The following is a 21,476-nucleotide window of genomic DNA, read 5'->3' as shown; positions in this document are numbered from 1 at the left end:
ACTTTGCATGGGAAAAAAAAATGTGCAATTGTTTTTTAGTACTTTCTGGTTATTTCTTTTTGTTTTCCTTTTTTTTCACATTCTTCCCCTCATTTTTGAAGTAATAAAATTTGTGTAAGCATTCAGCGGTTGGGGGGGAAATTCTACTTACAATTTTGCCTTAAGAATGTTAAATAAGCACACGCGCATGGGAAAGGGGAAATGGCAGTCTTTTTTATAAATTTATTTTTTTATTCTTATTTTTCCGTGTTTGGCTTAAAATTGTGTGTAATTTCCATTCAGCGCTTGCATGGTGAGACACACAGTATGGTGAAGTGCCACACGATTGATTTTCTACTTCCGGAAAGACAGAAATTTGGAGTGCTTTTCACGGGGATGCGATGGTGAGTGTCCATTTGTGTGGCTGTCCCCTTTTTCCGCTCATTTTTCCATGCGCGTGAGCATGCCCATCCCTGGGACAATTATTTTTATTTCCGCATGGGCTTAAAAATGCTAAAAAGTGCAATCACTATATGGGCTACTATGCAATGCCCCCATGCTACAACTTGGTGGGAAAATTCCTCCCCATGCTTGCCTTTTTTTACCCTTACGCATGTGGTATAACTTGCGAAAAAAAACTACTCCCCAATGTGTTGTAATTATGGCTATACTTAGGCACGCCTACGTGTGTGCGTATTTCCCCCCCGTGTGTTAAAAAGGTGGCCACAAAATTGTACACAAGAAAGGCTATAATATATGCACACAAATGTAACCGCAAAACTGTCAGCAGAACTTCCCTCCAATCTGCACACACACGTCGCAACTGTTTACGGAAAGTCCATTCCGTCCTAAACTTGCCTCTTCTTTATGAACGTTCCAAAACCGCGATGAAGCAATTTCAGTTGTCCAAAAAAATTGGAGCGCACTTCATGAGCAATGGAAAATTTCCTTCACCCCTTTAACGTTCTGTTCTGAGTAAGCCGTCTAGAGGGAATACTCCCCCAAAATACGCGCACAGTTGTACGTGCATTAGTTGGGATGGAGCAGATTGGCTCCTAATTTAACAGTAGACATACACCCAAATTATGGTGGGCTATTCTTAAGAAAGGACAGAATGGCACAAAAAGAAGGGAACTCCCTGCGGTTAATTAAATCCAGTGTGCACCCGTCTCACCATTCTGCTTACTGTAAACCGCGTATGCTAACCTCATCACATATTCCAATTTACTACTGCTTTGAGGAGGTGCACATGCAAAAACTGCAACGGAACGATGAAAAGGAAAACATTACACGAGTACACAACTTATTTAAAAAAAGAAATTTTCCGCTTTCCTCCACTTTGTAATTTTTTCTCATACATTGTGTAGCGCGCGCAATTCGGAAGCAGCATCCTAAAGTAGTGTCCGAAAAAACTCTGTACGTTATTTTTTGAAGGAACGAACTGGTACTTACGCACCCTTCAATTTCACGCGCTATTATTTGCATTGCATTGTGGAACATTGCACTTTGCAATTTTTTTACACGTATGCCAAATTGGGGTTAATAATGTGTTGGGTGATTAAAAAGAAATAGAACAAACGAAAAAAGACCGAAGGAGTGGTAAATGCGTCAAATAAAGGCCAACATTGTGAAAAAAAAATTGGGGGATTTGGGGGGCGCCCTTTGGTGTCCCCACTTCGTTTCTGTTCTGTGCCACCTCGACAGCAAAAAGGTGGAAACCACACAGGGCGATGAACTACCAGGCGAAGCATCCCCACAGTAACCTACTCCACGTCAACACACGAAGCAAAGAGTATAAAAAATATTCTGTAGAAATCAAAGTATTCGCAAAGGCGGGTGCCAAATTTCTCCTCATATATTTCGATAAACTTTATGATTATTATATTTATGCTTTTCTTCTGCTCCGTGTACTTTTGGTCATTTTCAAGCACCACGTCTTCGTGTATTTTCTTGTAATTTATGTCCCGCTCCTGGTCGCTGATGACGTCTTGGTCGTAGCTGCGGGGGGGGAAGGGGGTGTTTTCGTAAAAAAAGGATTTTGCAAAAAAAGGGATCAAATTGACGAACTTCGCCGAATGGGAGGGGCGCCCGCAAAATGGAAGGCACACCGGAACGTCCGAACGTGGGAACATCCGAACGCTGCAATGTGGGAACGTTGGTAACCCCCTATGTAAGTGCCGCTCCTTGCTTACTTGCAAAACAGTTTGAACATGTAGAGGAGGGACTCCCCCCTATGATCGTAAAAAAAAACGGAGAGGAGCAGCAGAAAGATAAAATGGCTCTTTGGAATATCTCTCAAGGAAAGTCCATTGAAATATGTGCTTTTATATTTTTCAAAAAGGAACTTATCCTGTTTAAAAATCTGCTTGACTGTATTAAGAATATACGTCCCCGTATGGTTATTATAAAAAAGGATAAAAATTAATGGCTTCATAATTTTGTATCTTGCGCATGAGTAAGTTAAAAATACGTCTACTCTTTTTTCAAACGAAATGACAGGCAAAAGATAAAGGTAAAAAAGCTTTACATATATGGGGTCATATATTGATGAATGCATTAAACTTTTGGCGACGTTTGCAACAGCATTTATATTATACGCCATGTCGTTATATGTGCCCTTATGGATATTTTCAATTTTGGGGAGGCTTGCTCGTTTTTCTTTCTTTGGTTCTTCCTTTTTCATTGTAATGGGGTCATCCCCTGACAACTGTTCACTCTGTTTTATATTAAACTGGTTGTCTATTTCGTTTTCCCCTAGGAGATCCTTAGCATTTTCCATCATGCTTACGCTCATGTCTACACTGTTTATGTCACTTATCTTTGCCCCCTTCAACATGGGTAAGACAATACTGTTGAGGTTTCCCTCCTCCCGCTTGCTTCTAATTTTCTCATTCAATTGCTTCAAAGGGTGAAGATCGTTTAACTCACTCAGGGACGGTAAACTGTTCACCATTCCTTCTGTGGAGTTAATATATAAATTCATAAAAGCGTCTAAATATAAATTTTTATTATTGTCATTATTTTCATTGAACTGTTCATCCTCTGGTAAGTTATGCTCCATTCCAGGTTCATTTAAGTTGCTGTTGTCACTCTTGCTGGAGTCACTACTGTAAAGACTGTTCAGACATTCATCGGCTTCTTGCTTCTGCTTCTTCCTCAGTTTTAGCAACTTTCTTAATTCTCTCTGGCCATTTTTGTCCAGCTGGTAATTTACGTTGCCCACAGATGATTCTTCATACATGAGGGTGCTGTTCTCGTCTGATTTTCGTCCTCCTAGGGTTCTAATAAGCGAAATGGCGTTAATAGCGTTATTCGTGGAGGGGGCCACGTTCGGAAAATTGCCTTCGTCCCCTTCGCTTTTCATGACTGTCACATCGGTTGTTCCAATAGCTGTGGCGTCATTTGTAGGATCTACAATCGGATGTGATAGCGCACCAGTTGGAGCTCCCTCCTGCAAAGCAACCCCCTCATGGCACCTATGTATATGCAAAAGCAAAAGTTTCAATTTCAATTCGTAAAAGTAGTAATACGGAAAGAGGGAACATAACAGCTGGTCTATCACCACGAGCAGTTTCACCACGTTCTTTATATTGTACAGAATGTAAATGTCCAGGTAGATGCTGTGCAGGGGTAAATTAGTTACAACGCATTGCTCTATTAATTGCTTCAGCGATTTATCCAAAGATTTTGCAAACTCCATCTTGAACAATTTTGAGAAGTGTATTAATACATCCTCATCGGTTTCTTTATATAGGACTATTTTTTCACTTGCCTTTAGTTTTTTTAGGAGGTCTTCCCTGGACTTGCTCGATGCTAACGCTTTAGCCTGTACCTTATCAATCCAGTCTTGCATTAGCATTTTCCTCACCGTGATCATGAAATCTTTTACGTGGTAATACAGATGATCGACATAGGTTAAGAAGATAATCTTTGGGGTGTAAATATATTTGTACTTTTCCAGTTCCTTTAAGTTATTATTACACATTAGGAGGTTAAAAATGCGCAGACGTGGAATCATATATCTAGATTTTATTCTGTTAAAAATGAAGAGGAGGATCTTCAGGTGCATAGGACTATGATAAAATTTAACCCCTCCTTTGTAAAAAAAATAATTTACCAAATCTAGTACTTTCTTAACGTACATCACTCTGGGGGACATGCCAGACAAAACGACAAAAAGAAGCTTCCCTGCATTTTTAAAAGATTCCAAATTATTATCTAACAGCAACTCCATAACCGTCGCTTCTATATTTATATAATAGGAAAAATCGATTTTGTTGTTTCGCCTTTCATTGTATTCTGTGTACAACTCCCTGTAATTTTTGCGCTTCTGTCTGTATTTCCTTTCTGTTTTTTCGCCCTCACCCGGGGAGTTCAATTCGTCAGATTCGTTCATCTCCTCTATGGCGATTTCTTCCTGCGTTACATTTTTCCGTCTCTTCTGCCGCGCCATTTTTTTGACCTACGTCCAGCTTTTTCAAGTGAAATATTGGTCATTCGCCGAAAGTGAGAGTTTCCCCCGTGGCTTCAATTATACCAATGCCACTACTACAAGATGCAGAACCTTTGGAAGTACATTGGCTCAGATTTCCTCCCCCCCTTTAATTGTAGACGGGATAGCACGCTCTGCGTCGCCTATCGATTTATCCATTTTAACGTTTCGGTGGCACAGCTCATCTGTCCTGGTATTTATTAATCAACCCCCTGTTGGGTGTACCAGGGGGGAAATTCCTACGATGGGAAGACAGGGACAAGCGACCCACGGTTGGCAGCTACCTATACGCAGTAATCACTTTCATTGGTGTTAAAGCAGGCAGTGTTCCACACAGAACTTTGAAGGAAAAAAAAAAAAAAAAAAAAATGACGCGACGGAAAGGTTATAAACTTTTGGATAACTTCACATCGTTCTTTTAAACACCTCGAATCTGATCACACAAGTGCATGTAATGTAAAAACATTCGTGTATACTTTTTTTTTTGCATTCCAGTCTTGAGAGCGCTTCTGCCTTTTTCCCCACTGGACTGTAGGAAGCTTGAAAATTACGTGGTGGGTGCCTGCATTGCAGTTCCAAAAGGAAAAAAAAAAAAATAAAAAGGAACAGCGGAAGCAGGGGAAAATTGATGGACCTGTCGAAAAAATTGCACTCTTTTTTTTTGTGGCAGAATTTTACGGAATACTTGCCCACCGGAGGGGGTATTATTAACGCAGGTTGGTGGAAAAAAAAATTATCTTTATAAAAATTATGCTTCGCGAATTTGCAGGTTTTCTCCGTGCATCAATTTGTTGGTCACTTCGCGCGACAATTTGTTCGTCGTTTTTTATCGTCATTTATTTGCCAATTTGTTCGCTGTTTTTATAGTCATTATATTGCAAATTTGTTTTCCATTTTTATAGTCATTTTAGTGCCAATCTGTTTGCCTTTTTTTTTTTTTTCCAGTTTGTATATTCTTCCGCATTTTCCCCTTCACGTTATGTACACATTGGGTATACCCCTATCGCATAAACGTATACGTGTACAGGAAAATTTTCCTACAAATTCGAAGCTTCCGCGAATGAATGTTGCAGGGGAACAGCTCGCCAGTCACCTCAAATAGAAGATTTTTCAAATTGGGCAGCCAGACCAAAAATTAAAACGAGCGGGAGGAACAACGGAACGGAGAAGGAAGAAAAAATACAAAGACGAAAGGGACAGCGTTATTACATAAGGCGCATTAACATTTTGAGAATCCTCTGTTAGGCTACTCCCCAGGCAGCAAAAACAGCATTTGTAATTTTTTTCGGCAGAAAGGAAACGTGTTACTATATTTATAAAGCCTTTTTTCGCCTCACCGAAACGGTAGAATGACAAAATTTAAAACGTTCATTTAATATGGATTTTAACTCGAGGAAAAAGAAAAAGAAAAATAATAATAACAATGACATATACAATGAAAATATAAATATATACCTAGAGGAAAATGACAACTACATACTTGACTTGGAGAAGAAGGTTCAGACCCTCAAACTGGTAAGACAATTTCGCAGCTAAACTGTATGAAAGAGTTCCTAATGTGATTGCGTTTGCATGTGAATAAGACAAACGACTGCCCCTAGTAGGGGCAAGTAGAGTGGCCACAAATACACACGCATGAATGGGCACGCAGTTTGACATTCAAATGAGTATTTTATTTTTTTTTTTTTCTCATCTTTTTAATCGCAAAAACTCGAAGCTTGGATCCAACCTGAGAGATGAAGTCCGCACATCCAACTCCCTCCTGGATAATTTGGTAAAAAGGAAAAGAGGAAAATTTTATATCCCCAGGGAGTGGCACATGGATATGTTACCACTATCACCTGTTCCCAAATAAGCACACAAATGAAATAACTCCCCCCCTTTTTTTTTTTTTTTTTTTTGTTGCAATTTCGTCGTAGTCGGACAGGATGGAAAACGTGAACAGAAAATTAACAGGAGTGTACAGGCGCGTGAAAAATATTATAAAGACAAAGGTATAGTGAGAGAAAAAAATATTTTAAATGCTCCAGTCTGCTTTACTCGAAAAAGTTTCACATGATCGTATTTTTTTTTTTTTTTTTTTTTTTTAGGGAAATAAATACATGTTTTACCTCGTCCTGTTCTTCCTATTTTTGCTATTTTTTATGAACTACTTATATCGGAAGAATAGATAAAGTGTGCGTTTGCGGATGTCTTCATCTGCTTAGTGTTACGTTAGCGTAGGCACCCGAGCAAGTGTTACTTTTAAAGGAGATCTCCCCTTTTAATCCCCTCCCGTGAATTATTTGGCGCAGTTTGCGCAGCTATGGCTGTATAGTTTTTTTTTTACGTCCCCGCCGGAGCGTGTGTAGATATACATATATGTATATATGTGTACACACGCGCGTAATTATTTACATAAATATATGTATCCCCTTTGATAAAACTTTCTTATTAATTATTGTAAAGGCATTGTGCCGATTTTGACGAGCATACGTAACTGTGGCGTAAAGAAGATCGTTCCTTTTGGGGGAAGTCGCTTAGCTTAACAAGCGTCGAAAAAAAAAAGGAAACACATTTAAAAAGTGTGTACACTGTAGGTGCACACCACGAATGAACCGCTTAACAGGCGAACGTGCTAATAATCCAGCGTTAAGGACGGTCGACATAATTGCCACAAGTGTGTTTACGTGCGTAAATTAACTCTGTGGCTTAGGGATCTTCCACGTTCATCTGAAGAGGAACTATCCCTTCGTGCTCCTTTGGGCAAGGCGTGCAGAGGCAGAAAATGTGGAAATGGTTAAAAAAACGGCACGGGTGTAACCTTCCCGTTTACCCCCCCTTTTGGTGGTTCCGCTTCCCTTTAATCATGAATATAATACCCCCCAGTGCGAGCATTTTCCTTAAAGCAGCGCAAATGTGAATCGGGGATAAGGTTAGCATGTCTGAGCAATTCTGCGATTTGCCATTTCAGCATCGGTTTGGTTAAGTTTTTCCTGAGAATATTTTTTTTTTTCATCCCCTAGCATGTTCCCGAAGTGTATATAAGGGGTATGGATTCGTATGTGTATCCGCATATGCTTTCGATTATGCATTCACTCCCCCCCACTTTGGGGAAACGAAACTTGGCGCATCGAGCATAGGAGACGAACGGGACAAGATGATTTGCATAAAATGCGGGAGGTGCAATTCCAGTCTGTACACTGTGTACAACAAGACGAACATAAAGTTGAACGAATGCAACCGGTGCAGCAACATATGCGATGAATACATGGAGAAAAATACGTTCCTAATTTTTATAAATATTTTATTCCTCAAGCCTGAAGTTTATAGACACATCATATTTAATCGGCTCAAATATCATGACAAATTCATTCACGTTTTTTTTCTCAAAATGATTATTCTCTTTTTAATAATAAATGCTTACTTACACCCCAACTTTGAAAATGACCATAGGGAGGGAGGCACCTTCTCAGATTTCTTCCTTAACAACACCACCTTCGGGGAGAGCACGTTTAGGAATTATCCCAATCAGGACAACTGCTCTTCTTACACTCTTTTTATGTACAAATATGATGACAAGCACAAACTGTATGGGTTGCATAACATTTTTAACCAGTCGAACGTTCCCAATTTAGTGAATATCCACAAGAACAAGTTTTTGACTTGCATTTTTCACAACCGATTTAGGGACCACAATGTGTGCATCCTGAACCGGAAGTACGAACACACGGAGGATTACGACAAGCGGCTGATTGATTTGTTCCTGCACAACAAGAACTACGGGGGGAAGGACGTGCAGGCGAGCAAATGGAAGGGGCAGCTTAGTGAGGGGCCTACACCTCCTGGTGAAAAGTCCACTTCGGAGAGCCCCAACTGGACAAACCTGCACCCATTTGTGGACGCCAAAAAACGGTTACTAAAACTAATACAGCGAAGCGTAAAGTACGAATCGATTTTCAAGCTCAGAAAAAACCATCAACTACTCAGGAATGACATTGTTACGCTGAAAAACTCGGAAGAACGCAACAGCCTCTTCCAAATTATAAACGTGCTTGTGTTTTACCACATTGATGAGTACAAACTTGTGCTAGAGACGAGGGAGAAGGAAGCATACAACATACATTACTTTTTCAATTTTTTGCGCAACATATTTTTTTACCAAAAGGGGCGTGAAAGGAAGAATTACTTCAAAAGTGAGTCAAACGCATTTGTAAGGAAATTCTCGACAAACGGTGTTTGTCCAGACGTGAGGGAAGAATTTTTTTCCCCCCAAAAATGCTACGATTGTGACCTGCATGATGATCCTTTTGGAAATTTACAAAGCAGCTCGGCCGACCAACTTAACAGCCTGTGCAGAAATATTTTCAAAAACATCGATTTTACCTTTCACAAAAATGTGGACGAAATAACAAAAAAGCAAAATCAGAAAAAAAACAAATTTAAAATTAAACAAATCAGCATGTATTCCAAACTTTTATTTTCCGACTTGGACAATGAGAAATATATTTTGAAAATATGTAACTCTTCTTTTTCGTTTAAAAAATTAAAATCCGTGACCATAAATTATATGGTCTACTTCCTCCTTTTGTGCATTTTTACATATATCCTTAAGTTATATCAGGAGAAAAAGTACAGAATTAAGATAACCATGGTGAAATACAATTACCTCTTTATGCTATTCGTGCTGAGTAATTACCCCCTCGTAATTTATTTCATCCTCAAGGTGTTCAATTACAACTACATAAATATATACCTCAATGTGTACACCATTATTTGCAACACAATCGCTTATCATATTTTTATTTCCAATGACGGGAATTATATTTGCTATTCCATATTTTCCGTGCTGGCCAGTTACCTGCTGAAGAATTTCCTCATGGTTAAAATAGGGAATTACCTATAAAAGCTGCGCGAAAATAGGGAAAGCACTAGCCGTCACACATGGTGTGCCTCCCATTTTATCGCCTATGAATTTGCCACACCACTTGGTGTGTTTCACTGTTCCCCACTTCCAAATGGCATCAACCTACATTTTTAATTTCCCGCACACCGCGCCGCTTTCCCCTTTGTAAAATTAAAAAGAAAAATGTAAAACTTTTTTTTTTGTAATCCCAAACTGATCATATAAAGTGCTGTAAAATATGAGGAAGCAAAGAACAGGCAGGAAATATGCACACCCTTCTGCTGCTGAAAATGTTCGCAGTGGTTTTCGTACAATGGAAAAAAATTCTTCCTTTTAAAAGGCAATTGCCCAGTTTGACTGCACATGCAATGTTAAAATTGGCAAAAAGTTGTGAAAAAAATGTGCATATAATGTGCAAAAATGGGAGTAAAACGCAAGAGCAACGGTTAGACTAGGCGGTCACTGGTGACGCCGCTCCACGCTAATCACCCCTACATGACGTGCTGATCGTTCTGTGCCGGGTTCGTGTAATGGTAATGTAAATCGTAGACATCCTCCCCCTCGATAATCTTGTCGTAGCCATTTTTGTGTATGTAAAAAACTCGAACCTTCCCACCAGACCCTCCATCCCTGAAGGTGGCATGATAAATTGCATTCCTGCCCAGTTCCACGGCTTGCTCTAAACTCAAGTTATAGTCATACGCAGAGTCCAAAATGGAATAAGCATACGTGCTACCACTTCCGCAACTGAATAAATTGCCCTCCACCTTCTTCCCCTCATCATCTATGTAGAACATATTAAAACCGGTGTGATCATATCCACTTAAAATAATTCCACAGCATAATCCATACCCCTTATATTGATACAGAATGTTACTCAAAATAGTACTGGCTGCTCGGACAGAAATTTTCTCATTATTTCTCAATTCATAAATTTTTATAATTTTTCCCAAATATTTTTCCCAGTACAAACAGTCTGCTGCTCCTCCTGCCATTGTCCCTAAAATGTTTTTATTTATTTCGATTATTTTCTCTACGTTCTGTGATGATATGAAGGAGCCCATGGAAGCTCTTGAGTCCACTGCTACTATTATTCCATCCTTAAATTTGAAGGCCAATGTGGTGGTACCTTTGTGAAAATCAAACAGTTTGTTATTCTTTGTCTTGGCATCTTTTATGAAATTTCTTGGTACTCTAACGGGGGCTACGGAAAATTGCAACTCATCGTAATTTTCTTCCTCCCCCTCTACGTCATTGATTAAATTATCAATTTCGCTCATCAGACCCCCCCCGCTTTGTGCCATTTTGCGCACACGATGAGGAGGATACACTGCTGTGTGGTATAAATACGATGTAAAGTTGGCCCCTTCCACTTGTGGCTGCTCGTAATTGCGTTCTTTTTCTTTGTGCTTTCCCCTTTTGGTTCTTAATTTATCTCAGAAAAGTGTAAAAAATGTATAATTCACAGGATGGGCGTTTTTTTTTTTTTTTTTTTTTGGGAGATTATCCAATGTATGACCTTCAATCATGCATTTTATTTTATGGCTTTCCTCGTTCAGTGCATACCAGATGGGGCAAAATTCCCGTGGGGATTATTAATTTGCCTTGCCACTTCACACCATGCGGGAAAGTTTTTACATTCTGTTCTCCTTCCGCCCATTAGAAGCCTATCCTAACAAAAGTGTTCAAGAGAATAAATAAAACCCGGTGGCCATACCACGCATGTGCATTAACACGTACATGACGAAATGCTTTCTTTGCTCCTTTTGGCACAGCAATTGGTGAGAGTCACACTGAAGTGGGACTCCTTATAAGTGCATATACATACGCGCTTATATATGCGCATCCCTGTGACAGCCACTTCTTGCCACATTTTTACCATGAATAGGGTTACTTTCGTGTGGCAAAAGTTAACAGCCCAGTTTATGCATTTACCTTTTCATTTTCATAATTTTTTTTGCGCCTTTTCAGGGCACACATATGACACGATAGAGGCAGAACATTAAGCGAAACGAACAAGCAGCAAATGGAAAGTGAGAACAAACGGTTGGGTTAAGCAACAACAAAAAAAAGCACTTGAACATGTTATTATTTCTCTCTTTTCACGACCAATTGTTAATTAAATTCAACGTGGGAAAATGTAATTTGTTTACCGCATGTGTGGCAGTTATTTTATTTTTACTCTTTGCGCAAAAGTAGCACACACCACCATTTGTTGCAGAGCTCTTAAACGTGTTGGTATATAACCGCAGGAGTTGGACTCCCCAACGAAGTTAAAATTGTTGTTAGCTTCTGCAAAACGGAGTGAAATTATCTCATTTTGTGCATATCCTTTGGGGAAATTATTCCCCGATGTGGCAAGTAGGGCAAATGACACCGAATCGTAATGTCATCCAATTGGAAACAATTGTGTAGGTTTAAATAGAACCTGCAGCAGGTGTGCAGTAAGGCATATGCACAAAGTCTAAATGGACGGTCTCTGCATGTGTGATTGTGTGGCGTTCTACCCCTCTCCAGTGATATAACACCGAGAGTAACATTACCACGTTCAACTATTCTTATAAGTAGAGGTTTATGCATAGATATATGTGCATAATTGCTCATCGGACGGTGGAGGAGCTGTCCAAATTGCACACCAAAAGGTTTTCAGCATTTGTATGCATTGAACGGGCAGCGTCTTCCCTTAACAAAAGCGTCTACGTGACGTTTAAAAAGGAAAATGTGAACCTCCCGGCGAAATGCGATTATTTGGTCGAGTCAGACAAATCGAACCAGTTGGACCAGTCGAACCAGTTGAACCAGTTGGACTAGTAATTTTTCCCTGAAAACATGAAAAAACTCACCTTCATCCTTAGGCTAAGCGCTTGGCTTTTCGCGCCTTCTTTGCAGCATATCGCAACGCACAAATGGAACGCGCTTGCACCCGTTCTTTTTCTCAATTCCAACTGCTTAATGAAGCTGCTTAATTATAACCTCTTCTTTATACTTAATAAGGCACATTGATAATTTAATGAATAGGGGTTCAGGTTCTAATTTTCGCAAAAGTAAAAACTTCGTAAGAAGTCCCACCTTATGTTCCTCGCGTAAAGTGGGACGAACTAGGGAAGACTACATGAAAAAAGAATACGTGAAAAAAATAATAGGCAAATGAATAAATTGGGGCGTGGAGACTAAAGGGGAAGGAGAAATGCAGGAGCTCATGCACCGTTTATTTGCGTGCACAGTTCGGGGGGAAAAAGGTGGTGTGTATAAAGGAAAAATCAACTTGATGCTTCGTTCTGTTCTATTTTGCTTGATTTGTTCCTCGGGAAAATTTGGTATCACGCATGGGCATGCATGATTCTTCGCCTGTCTGACCTTTTTCACTTGCTTCGCACTTATATGATGCGTTTCACTCATTTCACGAAAGTGCCTTGAAGGGATGACCATGGGGCGCTCATAACGACGTCACTTCTTAGCATCCTGGACCAGCACCTGGTGCATTTTTCCTGTTCGCTAGGCTTACGCGTTGCGATCGCCCATTTTAGTGCACATGTCACATGTCTGCCGTGGAAGTCGCGTATGCACTGGTCTTTCCACCTCGCACAAGAATAATTAAGCTTTGTAATCACTATAGGTGCCCGATTCTTCCTTCTTCTCGTTCTTCTTTTCTTCCCTCTTCTGCAACTGCTTCTGAGACTCGATCTCCATATAACTCTTGAATTCCCAGCCTGTTCCCCCAGCTTTCATAACTTTGAATGTGGATAAATAAATGTTAAAGAAAACGGTTGTTGTGAACAGCATAATGAACACAATAACTGTGGTAAAAATTTTACTTTCCAGTGTGTACTGATCTTTTACAAAAAGTGAAATGAAGATAAGTACGAAGGATACGAGGTAATTCACCAGAATAAAGGCCACCGAAATAGCAGCAATGCAAAAAATAATATAACTTTTGAGTGCCAATCCAAGAGTTAACAAGGATGCCAATACTGCATTTGTAATTATGAGTAGAATTCTATATTCTTGACCATGGGAGAATATTGCTGATATGCAAAATCCTATATGAATCATAATTCCAATGATGCATCCCCCCGCTAGTGGGAAGCAGCAGCACTTGCTCATTTTTCCTAGCTTCAACATTTTGAATAAAATTTTGCGTTAAAAGGGTAAATTTGGTTTTTGTGCAGACCTTTGCGCGGTCCTTTTTTTTACCACAATATGTTGATAGTTGTAAAGAAGAACGTAATCCTTCACTCTGTCTATGGTGTGTTTGTGCGTCTCTGTAATAAATAAATATAAATGTCAGAAATATGTGCTTCAATTTTTTTACGTTTATTTTTGAACAAAATGTTGCAGCAGCGGAGAAGGGGACAACGAAAAGGTCTTCAAACGAAAATGGAATGTTTGCAAAAATGGGAATTGTAAAAATAAAAAGCGTTAACGGTAGGGGTAGAAAAAAAAAAAAAAAAATGGAATAAAAATAAAAATAAAGATAAACAGCGGTAAAAGCTTCTACAAACGCAAAATGTGTTGGAAAATAAAAAAATCCTCAAATGAATGACGGGCAATTTTTTGCAGAATTTTTTACAAAATGTGGAAAAAATATATGACACCAAATATAGGCTTACAAAAGGCATGTACCACTTATGCAATTTATGCAATTAATGGCTATTTAATTTGCTCAAAATGTATGACTTGTTCAGGCAAAAAAAAAAAAAAAAAAAAAAGAACAGCTACCTCATTTTTACGCCTTTAAAAGGAAAAAATCTGCCACGTGCATGCAGAATATTAAGTATAAGTTTAATTTTTTTTTTTTTTTTTTTTTTTTGTTTTGCAAACTTCTGTTCATGCAAATTTTCTTCTTGTTGTGATCACTTTGGCTGTTTCACTTTAGCGATTTAATTTTACATTTCAGAATTTGTGCAAAGTCTTCATCATCCTTTATCACATTTAATTTTTGAAAATAAAACATCAAGGTGTACGCATTGTGTTCATTCACACTTTTGTAGTTCATTATAACGTACGTCTTGATGTTGGAAATAAGTGAGTTGCGCGTATGATTGAGGATTAAAAAAATGGTTAAGACTTTTATAATGTCTTGAATGGAACAAATGTCATAGTTATTTATGAACAGGTTCATGTCGTCTTCCCACTGATTTAAACAGCACAGAAGGTTATTCTTCATTGCGTCGTAATCATGCTTATTTAAACATTTGGTGTTGTCTTTCTTGTGCGTTGGATCCAGGAAATGTTCTCCATTCTGCTTAACAAAAATTTTGTCTACATCCAGCAGGTCACAACTGTACAGACCACTGTTGTTGCTTTCATAATTTTTTAACAGTATTGTCAACGAATAAAGAATGTAAATTTTTAACTCGCTTGCCAGTTTCATCTTTCTTATGTGCGAAATAAAAATGTCCATTTTGGACAGACTTATAAGGATATTATACCTCGAGTAAATGTAAAACAGACTGCTCACCTGGTTCGCACTCAGCAAATTCAAGTAGCTGAGCAGTTTCTCATTGAAGACGTTTATTATGTAATTGAGAAAATGTACGTAATCGATGCTGTAGTTGAGCGATCCGTCTATATACGGATCAATCCTCTTCGTCGTAGCGTCATTGCGCGCTTCAACAACTTCTTTCAATATGGGTAAAAAATGAACACAGTTAATAACGTCATTGATGGTGCTGCTGTCCATAACGTTGGCTAACTTCAGAGCAGATAGCTTTAATATGTGATAAAAATTTTGATCTACCCTCATGTATGCGTATAATATTCTGCACAGGTCCACTAAATTTATGTCATCCATGAGGAGCACAATTTTTTGCGCTAAAATTTTGAAAAAATTCATATTCTTGTACAATATGCACGCATAGCAGTAGGCAATTACACAAATGTCCCTCACGTGCACATGATTGCGAAGTACATTTTCAGCAATTATGTTACTCAGTTTGACAAATAAATGTTCATCGTATATTTTACTTTTAACTAGGGCATTTAAAATCATACAGATCTCCACTACGTTGTGAATTGTATGCACTTTTTTTTTTAATTCCTCCTTTAATAGTATGATTAAGTCTTCCCTCTTCCTTTTCGAGTACGTCGATATTAGCATAGCTAAATTGGACGTATTAAAATATTCACTCTTTTTTTTTATGATTGGAATGAAACTTTCATATAAGTTTGTTTCGTATCTCATTTTGCTCAAACAAAATAAGAAGGACGCAATATCTCCGACTTCAAATTTATCCATTATTTCGTACGACCTCCTTTCGATTTTTTTCCAAATGAAGTCATTCTTGATATTTTCCTTTAACAGCATATTAGAGAAAATACACAGGACAGATGAATTCATCTGCTTTATCTTAACTTCTCGGTCGTACGTGGTAGCATCTTCCCCTTTATATCTGTACGACGCATTATGGTATGCCTTGAACCGGGGCCGTATGAAAAAACGGCTGTTTCCTCTGTTCACATTTGCGCTTGGCTTAAGAATATTACTAAACGTGCGCATTGATGGGGGTTTTCTTTGTGTTACCGCGCTGGGGCGCTATATATGTGTGCATGGTGTGCATAGATGCAGTGTGTGCTCCTCACTACTGTGCGCCAAGCGTACTCATCTACATGGGTGGATTTCCAAACGGACAAATGGGCACGTGGGCGTCAACACAGTTGTACATCACACCGTGCACGACTCTAGGGAGGTTCTTCAAGACAGGACCCAAAAAAGGGATTTCAATAAACAGACGTGATAAGCTTAAGCTTTTTTTTAAGCGAATACGCTTTCAGCAAAATGTACCAGCAGACTATATAATAGTAGTAGCCAAAAAAAAAAGGAGGCACCTTTTCGACTTCTCCCCATTCGCCAGAATTTACCCACACTCTGCTAAATTTCGGATCATTTTATTTCGGCTCTCTGGTACTGTTATGCTCACCCCCCAGGCGTGAACGTTCCTCTACAAGGAGAAGAATTAAGCTGGAGAAATGATCAAATGGATTTTGTAGCATCAGACATTTGAAAATTTCAGACTATTTATATGGAAGATGGGACTCTCACCTGTTTTACTTTAATAATTTTCCCTTAGAAGTAAAAAAAAAAGTAGTACAATTTTATTTAAAAGCGCTTCACAACGGCGAAGGGGAATTTTTTTTTATTTATTGACGGGCGTGCTATATTATCTCATCATTTGATGGAATGAAAAAAAAAATAATCGATTGTGTTGTTTTAAAACAGAGGTGGCCTTCTCTCCATACTGGCTCGTTCAGTCGTCACAGCGAGGCAGGAAGCCAGCCCTCACGCATTTACGTTTAGTACATGTACATGCTCTTGCTGGTACACATACCATTTGCATATCTTCATACATATGAGTGCTGCCACATGTGCGCGAAATAACCTACCGATTGTACAATCGGATTAAAGGCGTCGTTATAATGAAAAGGGACGGAAAGGAAAAGCGAGAAAAAACGGACTTTATGCGATATTTCGTTAAGGCCTTTTTCTCTAATTTGCCAAAATGGTGAAAAAATAAATTAATGAAAATATTTTTATCTCCTTACTGCGCCTTGTCATTGTGTTATTTTCTGCTTTTTTTTTTTTTTTTTTTTTTAAATTTGTATCATATTATATTTATAGCTTATATAAATTACAGGCTGAAGCAAGTGGAACAAATTATTCATCAGAAGGTTTGCCATTTGTTTTTTTTTTACGCCAATTTGCAGTTTTCTTTGTTCATTTTCTCCATCCCGTTAGCTTATCAACGAAGGGGAAGCAAAAATATGCTTACAAGTTACGTAAATCCAAACCCACATGTTATAAACTTCGCTTCAAACACTTCAGTACATTATCTTAAAAAAAACGATCCAGCGAGTAAGTTTTATCTCCAGTTAGCATGTGCCATTTTACCATTTACATTCTCCAATTTTGGACGTGTGCGTTTTTACATACATATCGTTATGACAAGTGAAAACGCGCGGAAATATTTAAAACACCTCACCTTTGCTTCGTCACAAATATAATTACAAAAGGGGAAAAAAATATATATATAATAAAGTGCAGAAATAACCAACAGCCAGTACAACTAGTTAAGCAGTCTTTCCCCGCAAGCGTCTTGCAGAACTCTTTTTCTTGACTTTTTCAGGGATGGAAAGTGGGGAAAATGAATAAATAAGTAAATACACAGGGGTGTACGTGTATATATGTATGTATGCACAAATTTGTGTACCCTTCCATGTATGAATAACGCGATAGCAATTGCGACGTGATGCATCCGCATACCCCGAGTGTCTCGTTTGCGCGTTAAAGAAAAATATTTTTTTTCCATTATTGGAAAAGGTGTGATAAGTTCGTAGGTGAAAGTATAAAAACTCCCCCGGACGGATAACCGCATTTGTACCTTCACAGTACTTGCCCATTTTGCTCTCCGTATTTTTTACATCGCAACGATAGTTCGCTCGTCTTCCTGCATTGGCCGCAACAACACGTGTTGAGAAAGATCGTCCGACTGTGCGTTTAGGGCGTAGCTACTCGTGTGCACAACTGTATGTTCCTCTGTTGAAGCGGCGCGTCAACCACATAACCGCATAACAGTCTAATAGCCTAACTGCCCACCCGCAAAATGAAAATAAAAGTGAGAACGCTTCAGAACAACGAAGAAGAAATCAGTGTCGACAGTGATGACACCATTTTAGACGTGAAAAAAAAGATAGGGGTGGCGTTCCCCGAAATGCCCTACGATAAACAGAAGCTCATTTTTAGTGGAAATATTTTAAACGACGAAAGCAAAGCAGTGGATATATTAAAAGAAAACGACATAGTTATAGTTATGGCATGCAAGAAGGTATTTACTTCGAAGAATAACCAGGCGAAGGAACCATCAACGACAGACGCTTTAAAAAGTAATGAAAAGGCATCTTTGCCGATAAATCATGACCAGAATAATGCCACTTCAAATGCATCAGAGGAGCGCATAGAGAGCGAAAACCTCAACAACGCACAATCAGCCCTAGTAACTGGGGAAAAGCTAAAAGAGACCATAGACAATATCTGCGCTATGGGATTTGAAAGAGAAGCCGTAAAAAAGGCCATGCTGGTGGCATTTAACAACCCCAACAGAGCTATTGATTATTTGACCAACGGATTTCCAGACGAAAACCAAATGAACGAGATAAGTGCACTCAGTACATTGACTGGGATGAACGAAATGAACTCCATGAACGCCATGAACAACGCAATGAATTCAATGCCTGACGTGAATGAAACGAACGAGACCAACGAAACGAATGAAACAAATGACAATTCCTACGAAAGAGAAGATAATGAAAATTCTCCCAATTTGCCAAACCTTTTAAATAATTATAATTCCCTTGCGGATAATTCTAGACAAGGTTTGTCAGACAATCCAGATCAGTTTAGAAGTTCCCCATTTTTTAATATCCTACGAGATGTAGCTTTATCGAATCCACAACGCATTCCAGAAATTCTAGAAATGATAGGAAGAACAGATCCTTCCTTTTTAGAATTTATACGAGAAAACCAAGGGGAATTTATAAGGGCCATTCAGAATTATGGAAATAGTGACCACATAGCTAGCGCAGAAAATGACTTAATGGAAGGGGATGCATTTGCCGTTGAAGGGAACGAAAATATTACCGACCCGAATAATGAAAATTATCATATTCCCATTACGCCTTTAAATGAGAACGAAATGGAAAGTATTAAAAAGTTGGAATCGCTTGGATTTCCGAAGCACTTAGCGTTGGAAGCCTTCATTGCGTGTGACAAGAATGAGGAAATGGCGGCCAACTATTTGTTTGAAAATATGAACGACTACGCGTCAGAGTAGTCATTTGGCGGGCCTCTTTCTCAGTTGGTAAGAGGAAACGTGCACCCTCAACATGGGTAGGCCATCTGCCAAGTGGACCCCTTGCAACGTGTTATCCGTTGCTATGCGTGTGTCGATGCAGCTTTTTCAGGCCAACCTAAAATTGCACCCGAAAACGCCCCTTATTCGGGTGAATAACATTTTGGTGTAAAGTAGCGTATGGGTCAAATGCATTGATTTTTTTTTTTGAACATTTTTTTATTTTTTTTAAGTTCTTCCCCCCCAGCATATTGTGTATGCTCCCTTTTTCCTTCTTTTTAAAAAGAATTGCCTTTGCACAACTTTTTACATATGTAGCACATTTCTACGTTTGCTTAGTAACATTATTTAATTGTTACAATGTCCTTTTGGTTAAATTTTTGTATGTCAGTTCAAAAGGATTCTCATTCGAGCGGGTTGTTTATTCGTTTATTTTGTTTTTTGAGGGGCAGGAGTTTTCCTAGGCCGGTTGGCAAAATATTAATCCTTTCATACAACTGACCATATTGGCCGCCTTATTTTACACGTAGACCAAATTTGGCCTCTTCAGCCATGTGAGAAAAATTTGCAGAAGCTATCACATGTGCGTATGTACAAGACAACGCTCAACGTGCTTGTTCACACACGTTGCGGGTGTATATCTATTCATATTCACTTATGCACATTATTGTACATTAACAGGCGTCGCTTTGTCAAAACGCGACTGCTTCAAAAATCGTATTTTTTAAAGAAACAACTATCCCTTAAACACCTTCCCATATTTTATTGTAAACTTTGGGAGGAATTTACAAATTGGGGAAAACATATTTTTTTGGCATGCTGTGGGGAAATTGTTCCAAAATGGTTGGTTTTTCTGCAAAGTTTTTTTTTTTTATAAACTGCCATGTATTATATGAGTTTAATTTTCTTCTTTGAGTTCCAAAGCGGTGTACTAGGCAAGCACAGCACAGTTGGCGGGCGCACGTTGTAATAGGTACATGTTTAAAACACCTATTTTTTTTTTCACTCTACATTATTAAATAAAAGGCAGAAGGGCGGTCAAGGTCAAGTGCGCATTTCTGACAATGCAACGGAAAAGGATACGTTTTTTTTTTTTTTTTTTTTTACGAATAAAAAATGAGGAGAAAAGGCGATTCGCCATGCGGCATGCAACTATGCTGCTGGCAGGCCGACTCCAAATTTGCCCGACTCAGAAATGCCCATTTTACGCCCCTTTTGGAGGAAAATATAAAATGTTAAATGTCACAACCCCTGCATGCAATTTCTCAGTACAGGGGGTGGTGGGGGAAAAAAAAGAGAGGGTGACAAAAGAAGGGAAAAAAAGGGGGCACGGAACAGGTGATGTATTTTTTTTTATTTATATAATGTATGTCACGTTGTTACGCGTATTTTTTATCCTGACGTGCCTTGCGCGCGGGGATATGGCGTTGCCTATACTCTGGTCAGAGGGCCCCATGCTACGAGGTTCACCAACAATGTTACTGCGCATATGAACTACCCACGGCATACGTAATGGGGTATATATTAAAGTGCCTGTGCCCGTAGGGTGAACCAGCAATGCTCATTTGACAGTGGTAAAACGTGGGATGTACCTATCCGTACCTTACTAACAACGCGTACATCCGCATGGGTAGAGCACATATATATATACCCATATCCCTTTATTAACCGCATCAACGTTTTTTTTTTTTTTTTTTTGCCTCCGTTGCCAGCTTGTTATATTTCGGGTTATTGTTACGCAGAAAAAATTTCTTCTCCCGCGGCAAAGCCAAAATGGGGCATACAAAATTATAAACATATGCATATATAGGGAAGGACTCTACATAAAAATTGCTAACATAGGTAGTTAAAACATTCATGGGAAGTGCACTTGTTCCTTTTTCAACCTCATTTGAAGCACCATCAATCCGTTTTTTCCTCGTACGTATGTCCCCAACGCAACTGTGCACTAAATTAAGTATGCCACATTATGTAGGCCAAACAAGTTAACGACGATGGTTAATATTGCGGAACGAACATTAAAAATTACAAAAATTGTTTTAAATACCCGTGGCAGAGTAAAAAAATATAGCACAGCACAACATTGCGTATCTTCGTTATATGCTCAAAAAAGTACACCAGCGCAAAGGTTAAAATGGTACTACCTGCATATAGCAGTAGCATACGTGCGTTTACAGATACATACATATATATACATGCATATATATATATTATTCGTGTATGTACCTAATGGGGACAAGAAGGAATAAGGTAACCCCACATATAAATGTACCGG

At 38.8% G+C, this 21,476-nt stretch overlaps 7 protein-coding genes across 7 annotated transcripts; 3 read left to right on the top strand and 4 right to left on the bottom strand.

Annotated features, from left to right (window-relative positions):
• Nucleotides 1-1,742: 1,742 nt before the first annotated feature.
• On the bottom strand, nucleotides 1,743-4,432 carry PCOAH_00022380 (Uncharacterized protein; the record flags this gene model as incomplete). Its single annotated transcript, XM_020059045.1, has 2 exons — nucleotides 1,743-1,977; nucleotides 2,172-4,432. 2 exons carry the CDS (start codon nucleotides 4,430-4,432, stop codon nucleotides 1,743-1,745), a joined length of 2,496 nt encoding a protein of 831 aa, XP_019914451.1.
• A 1,305-nt stretch (nucleotides 4,433-5,737) lies between these two features.
• PCOAH_00022370 (Uncharacterized protein) lies at nucleotides 5,738-6,875 on the top strand (the record flags this gene model as incomplete). The annotated part of the gene is made up of 4 exons (XM_020059044.1): nucleotides 5,738-5,986; nucleotides 6,189-6,245; nucleotides 6,391-6,465; nucleotides 6,562-6,875. 4 exons carry the CDS (start codon nucleotides 5,849-5,851, stop codon nucleotides 6,643-6,645), a joined length of 354 nt encoding a protein of 117 aa, XP_019914519.1.
• Nucleotides 6,876-7,610: 735 nt separating this feature from the next.
• PCOAH_00022360 (Uncharacterized protein) lies at nucleotides 7,611-9,356 on the top strand (the record flags this gene model as incomplete). The annotated part of the gene is made up of 1 exon (XM_020059043.1): nucleotides 7,611-9,356. The coding sequence occupies one exon, from the start codon at nucleotides 7,611-7,613 to the stop codon at nucleotides 9,354-9,356; it is 1,746 nt and encodes a 581-aa protein (XP_019914629.1).
• A 491-nt stretch (nucleotides 9,357-9,847) lies between these two features.
• On the bottom strand, nucleotides 9,848-10,660 carry PCOAH_00022350 (Proteasome subunit beta type; the record flags this gene model as incomplete). The annotated part of the gene is made up of 1 exon (XM_020059042.1): nucleotides 9,848-10,660. One exon carries the CDS (start codon nucleotides 10,658-10,660, stop codon nucleotides 9,848-9,850), a length of 813 nt encoding a protein of 270 aa, XP_019914669.1.
• A 2,290-nt stretch (nucleotides 10,661-12,950) lies between these two features.
• Nucleotides 12,951-13,478, bottom strand: PCOAH_00022340 (Uncharacterized protein; the record flags this gene model as incomplete). The annotated part of the gene is made up of 1 exon (XM_020059041.1): nucleotides 12,951-13,478. The coding sequence occupies one exon, from the start codon at nucleotides 13,476-13,478 to the stop codon at nucleotides 12,951-12,953; it is 528 nt and encodes a 175-aa protein (XP_019914379.1).
• Nucleotides 13,479-14,223: 745 nt separating this feature from the next.
• On the bottom strand, nucleotides 14,224-15,855 carry PCOAH_00022330 (Uncharacterized protein; the record flags this gene model as incomplete). The annotated part of the gene is made up of 1 exon (XM_020059040.1): nucleotides 14,224-15,855. The coding sequence occupies one exon, from the start codon at nucleotides 15,853-15,855 to the stop codon at nucleotides 14,224-14,226; it is 1,632 nt and encodes a 543-aa protein (XP_019914444.1).
• A 2,101-nt stretch (nucleotides 15,856-17,956) lies between these two features.
• Nucleotides 17,957-19,183, top strand: PCOAH_00022320 (Dna repair protein rad23; the record flags this gene model as incomplete). The annotated part of the gene is made up of 1 exon (XM_020059039.1): nucleotides 17,957-19,183. One exon carries the CDS (start codon nucleotides 17,957-17,959, stop codon nucleotides 19,181-19,183), a length of 1,227 nt encoding a protein of 408 aa, XP_019914562.1.
• Between the last annotated feature and the right edge of the window lie 2,293 nt (nucleotides 19,184-21,476).

The sequence above is a fragment of the Plasmodium coatneyi genome, chromosome 8 (genome assembly GCF_001680005.1).
Source record: "Plasmodium coatneyi strain Hackeri chromosome 8, complete sequence".
Classification (NCBI taxonomy): domain Eukaryota; phylum Apicomplexa; class Aconoidasida; order Haemosporida; family Plasmodiidae; genus Plasmodium; species Plasmodium coatneyi.
The sequence above is the reverse complement of the archived record's forward strand: the minus strand, read 5'-3'. Positions and strand labels throughout refer to the sequence as shown.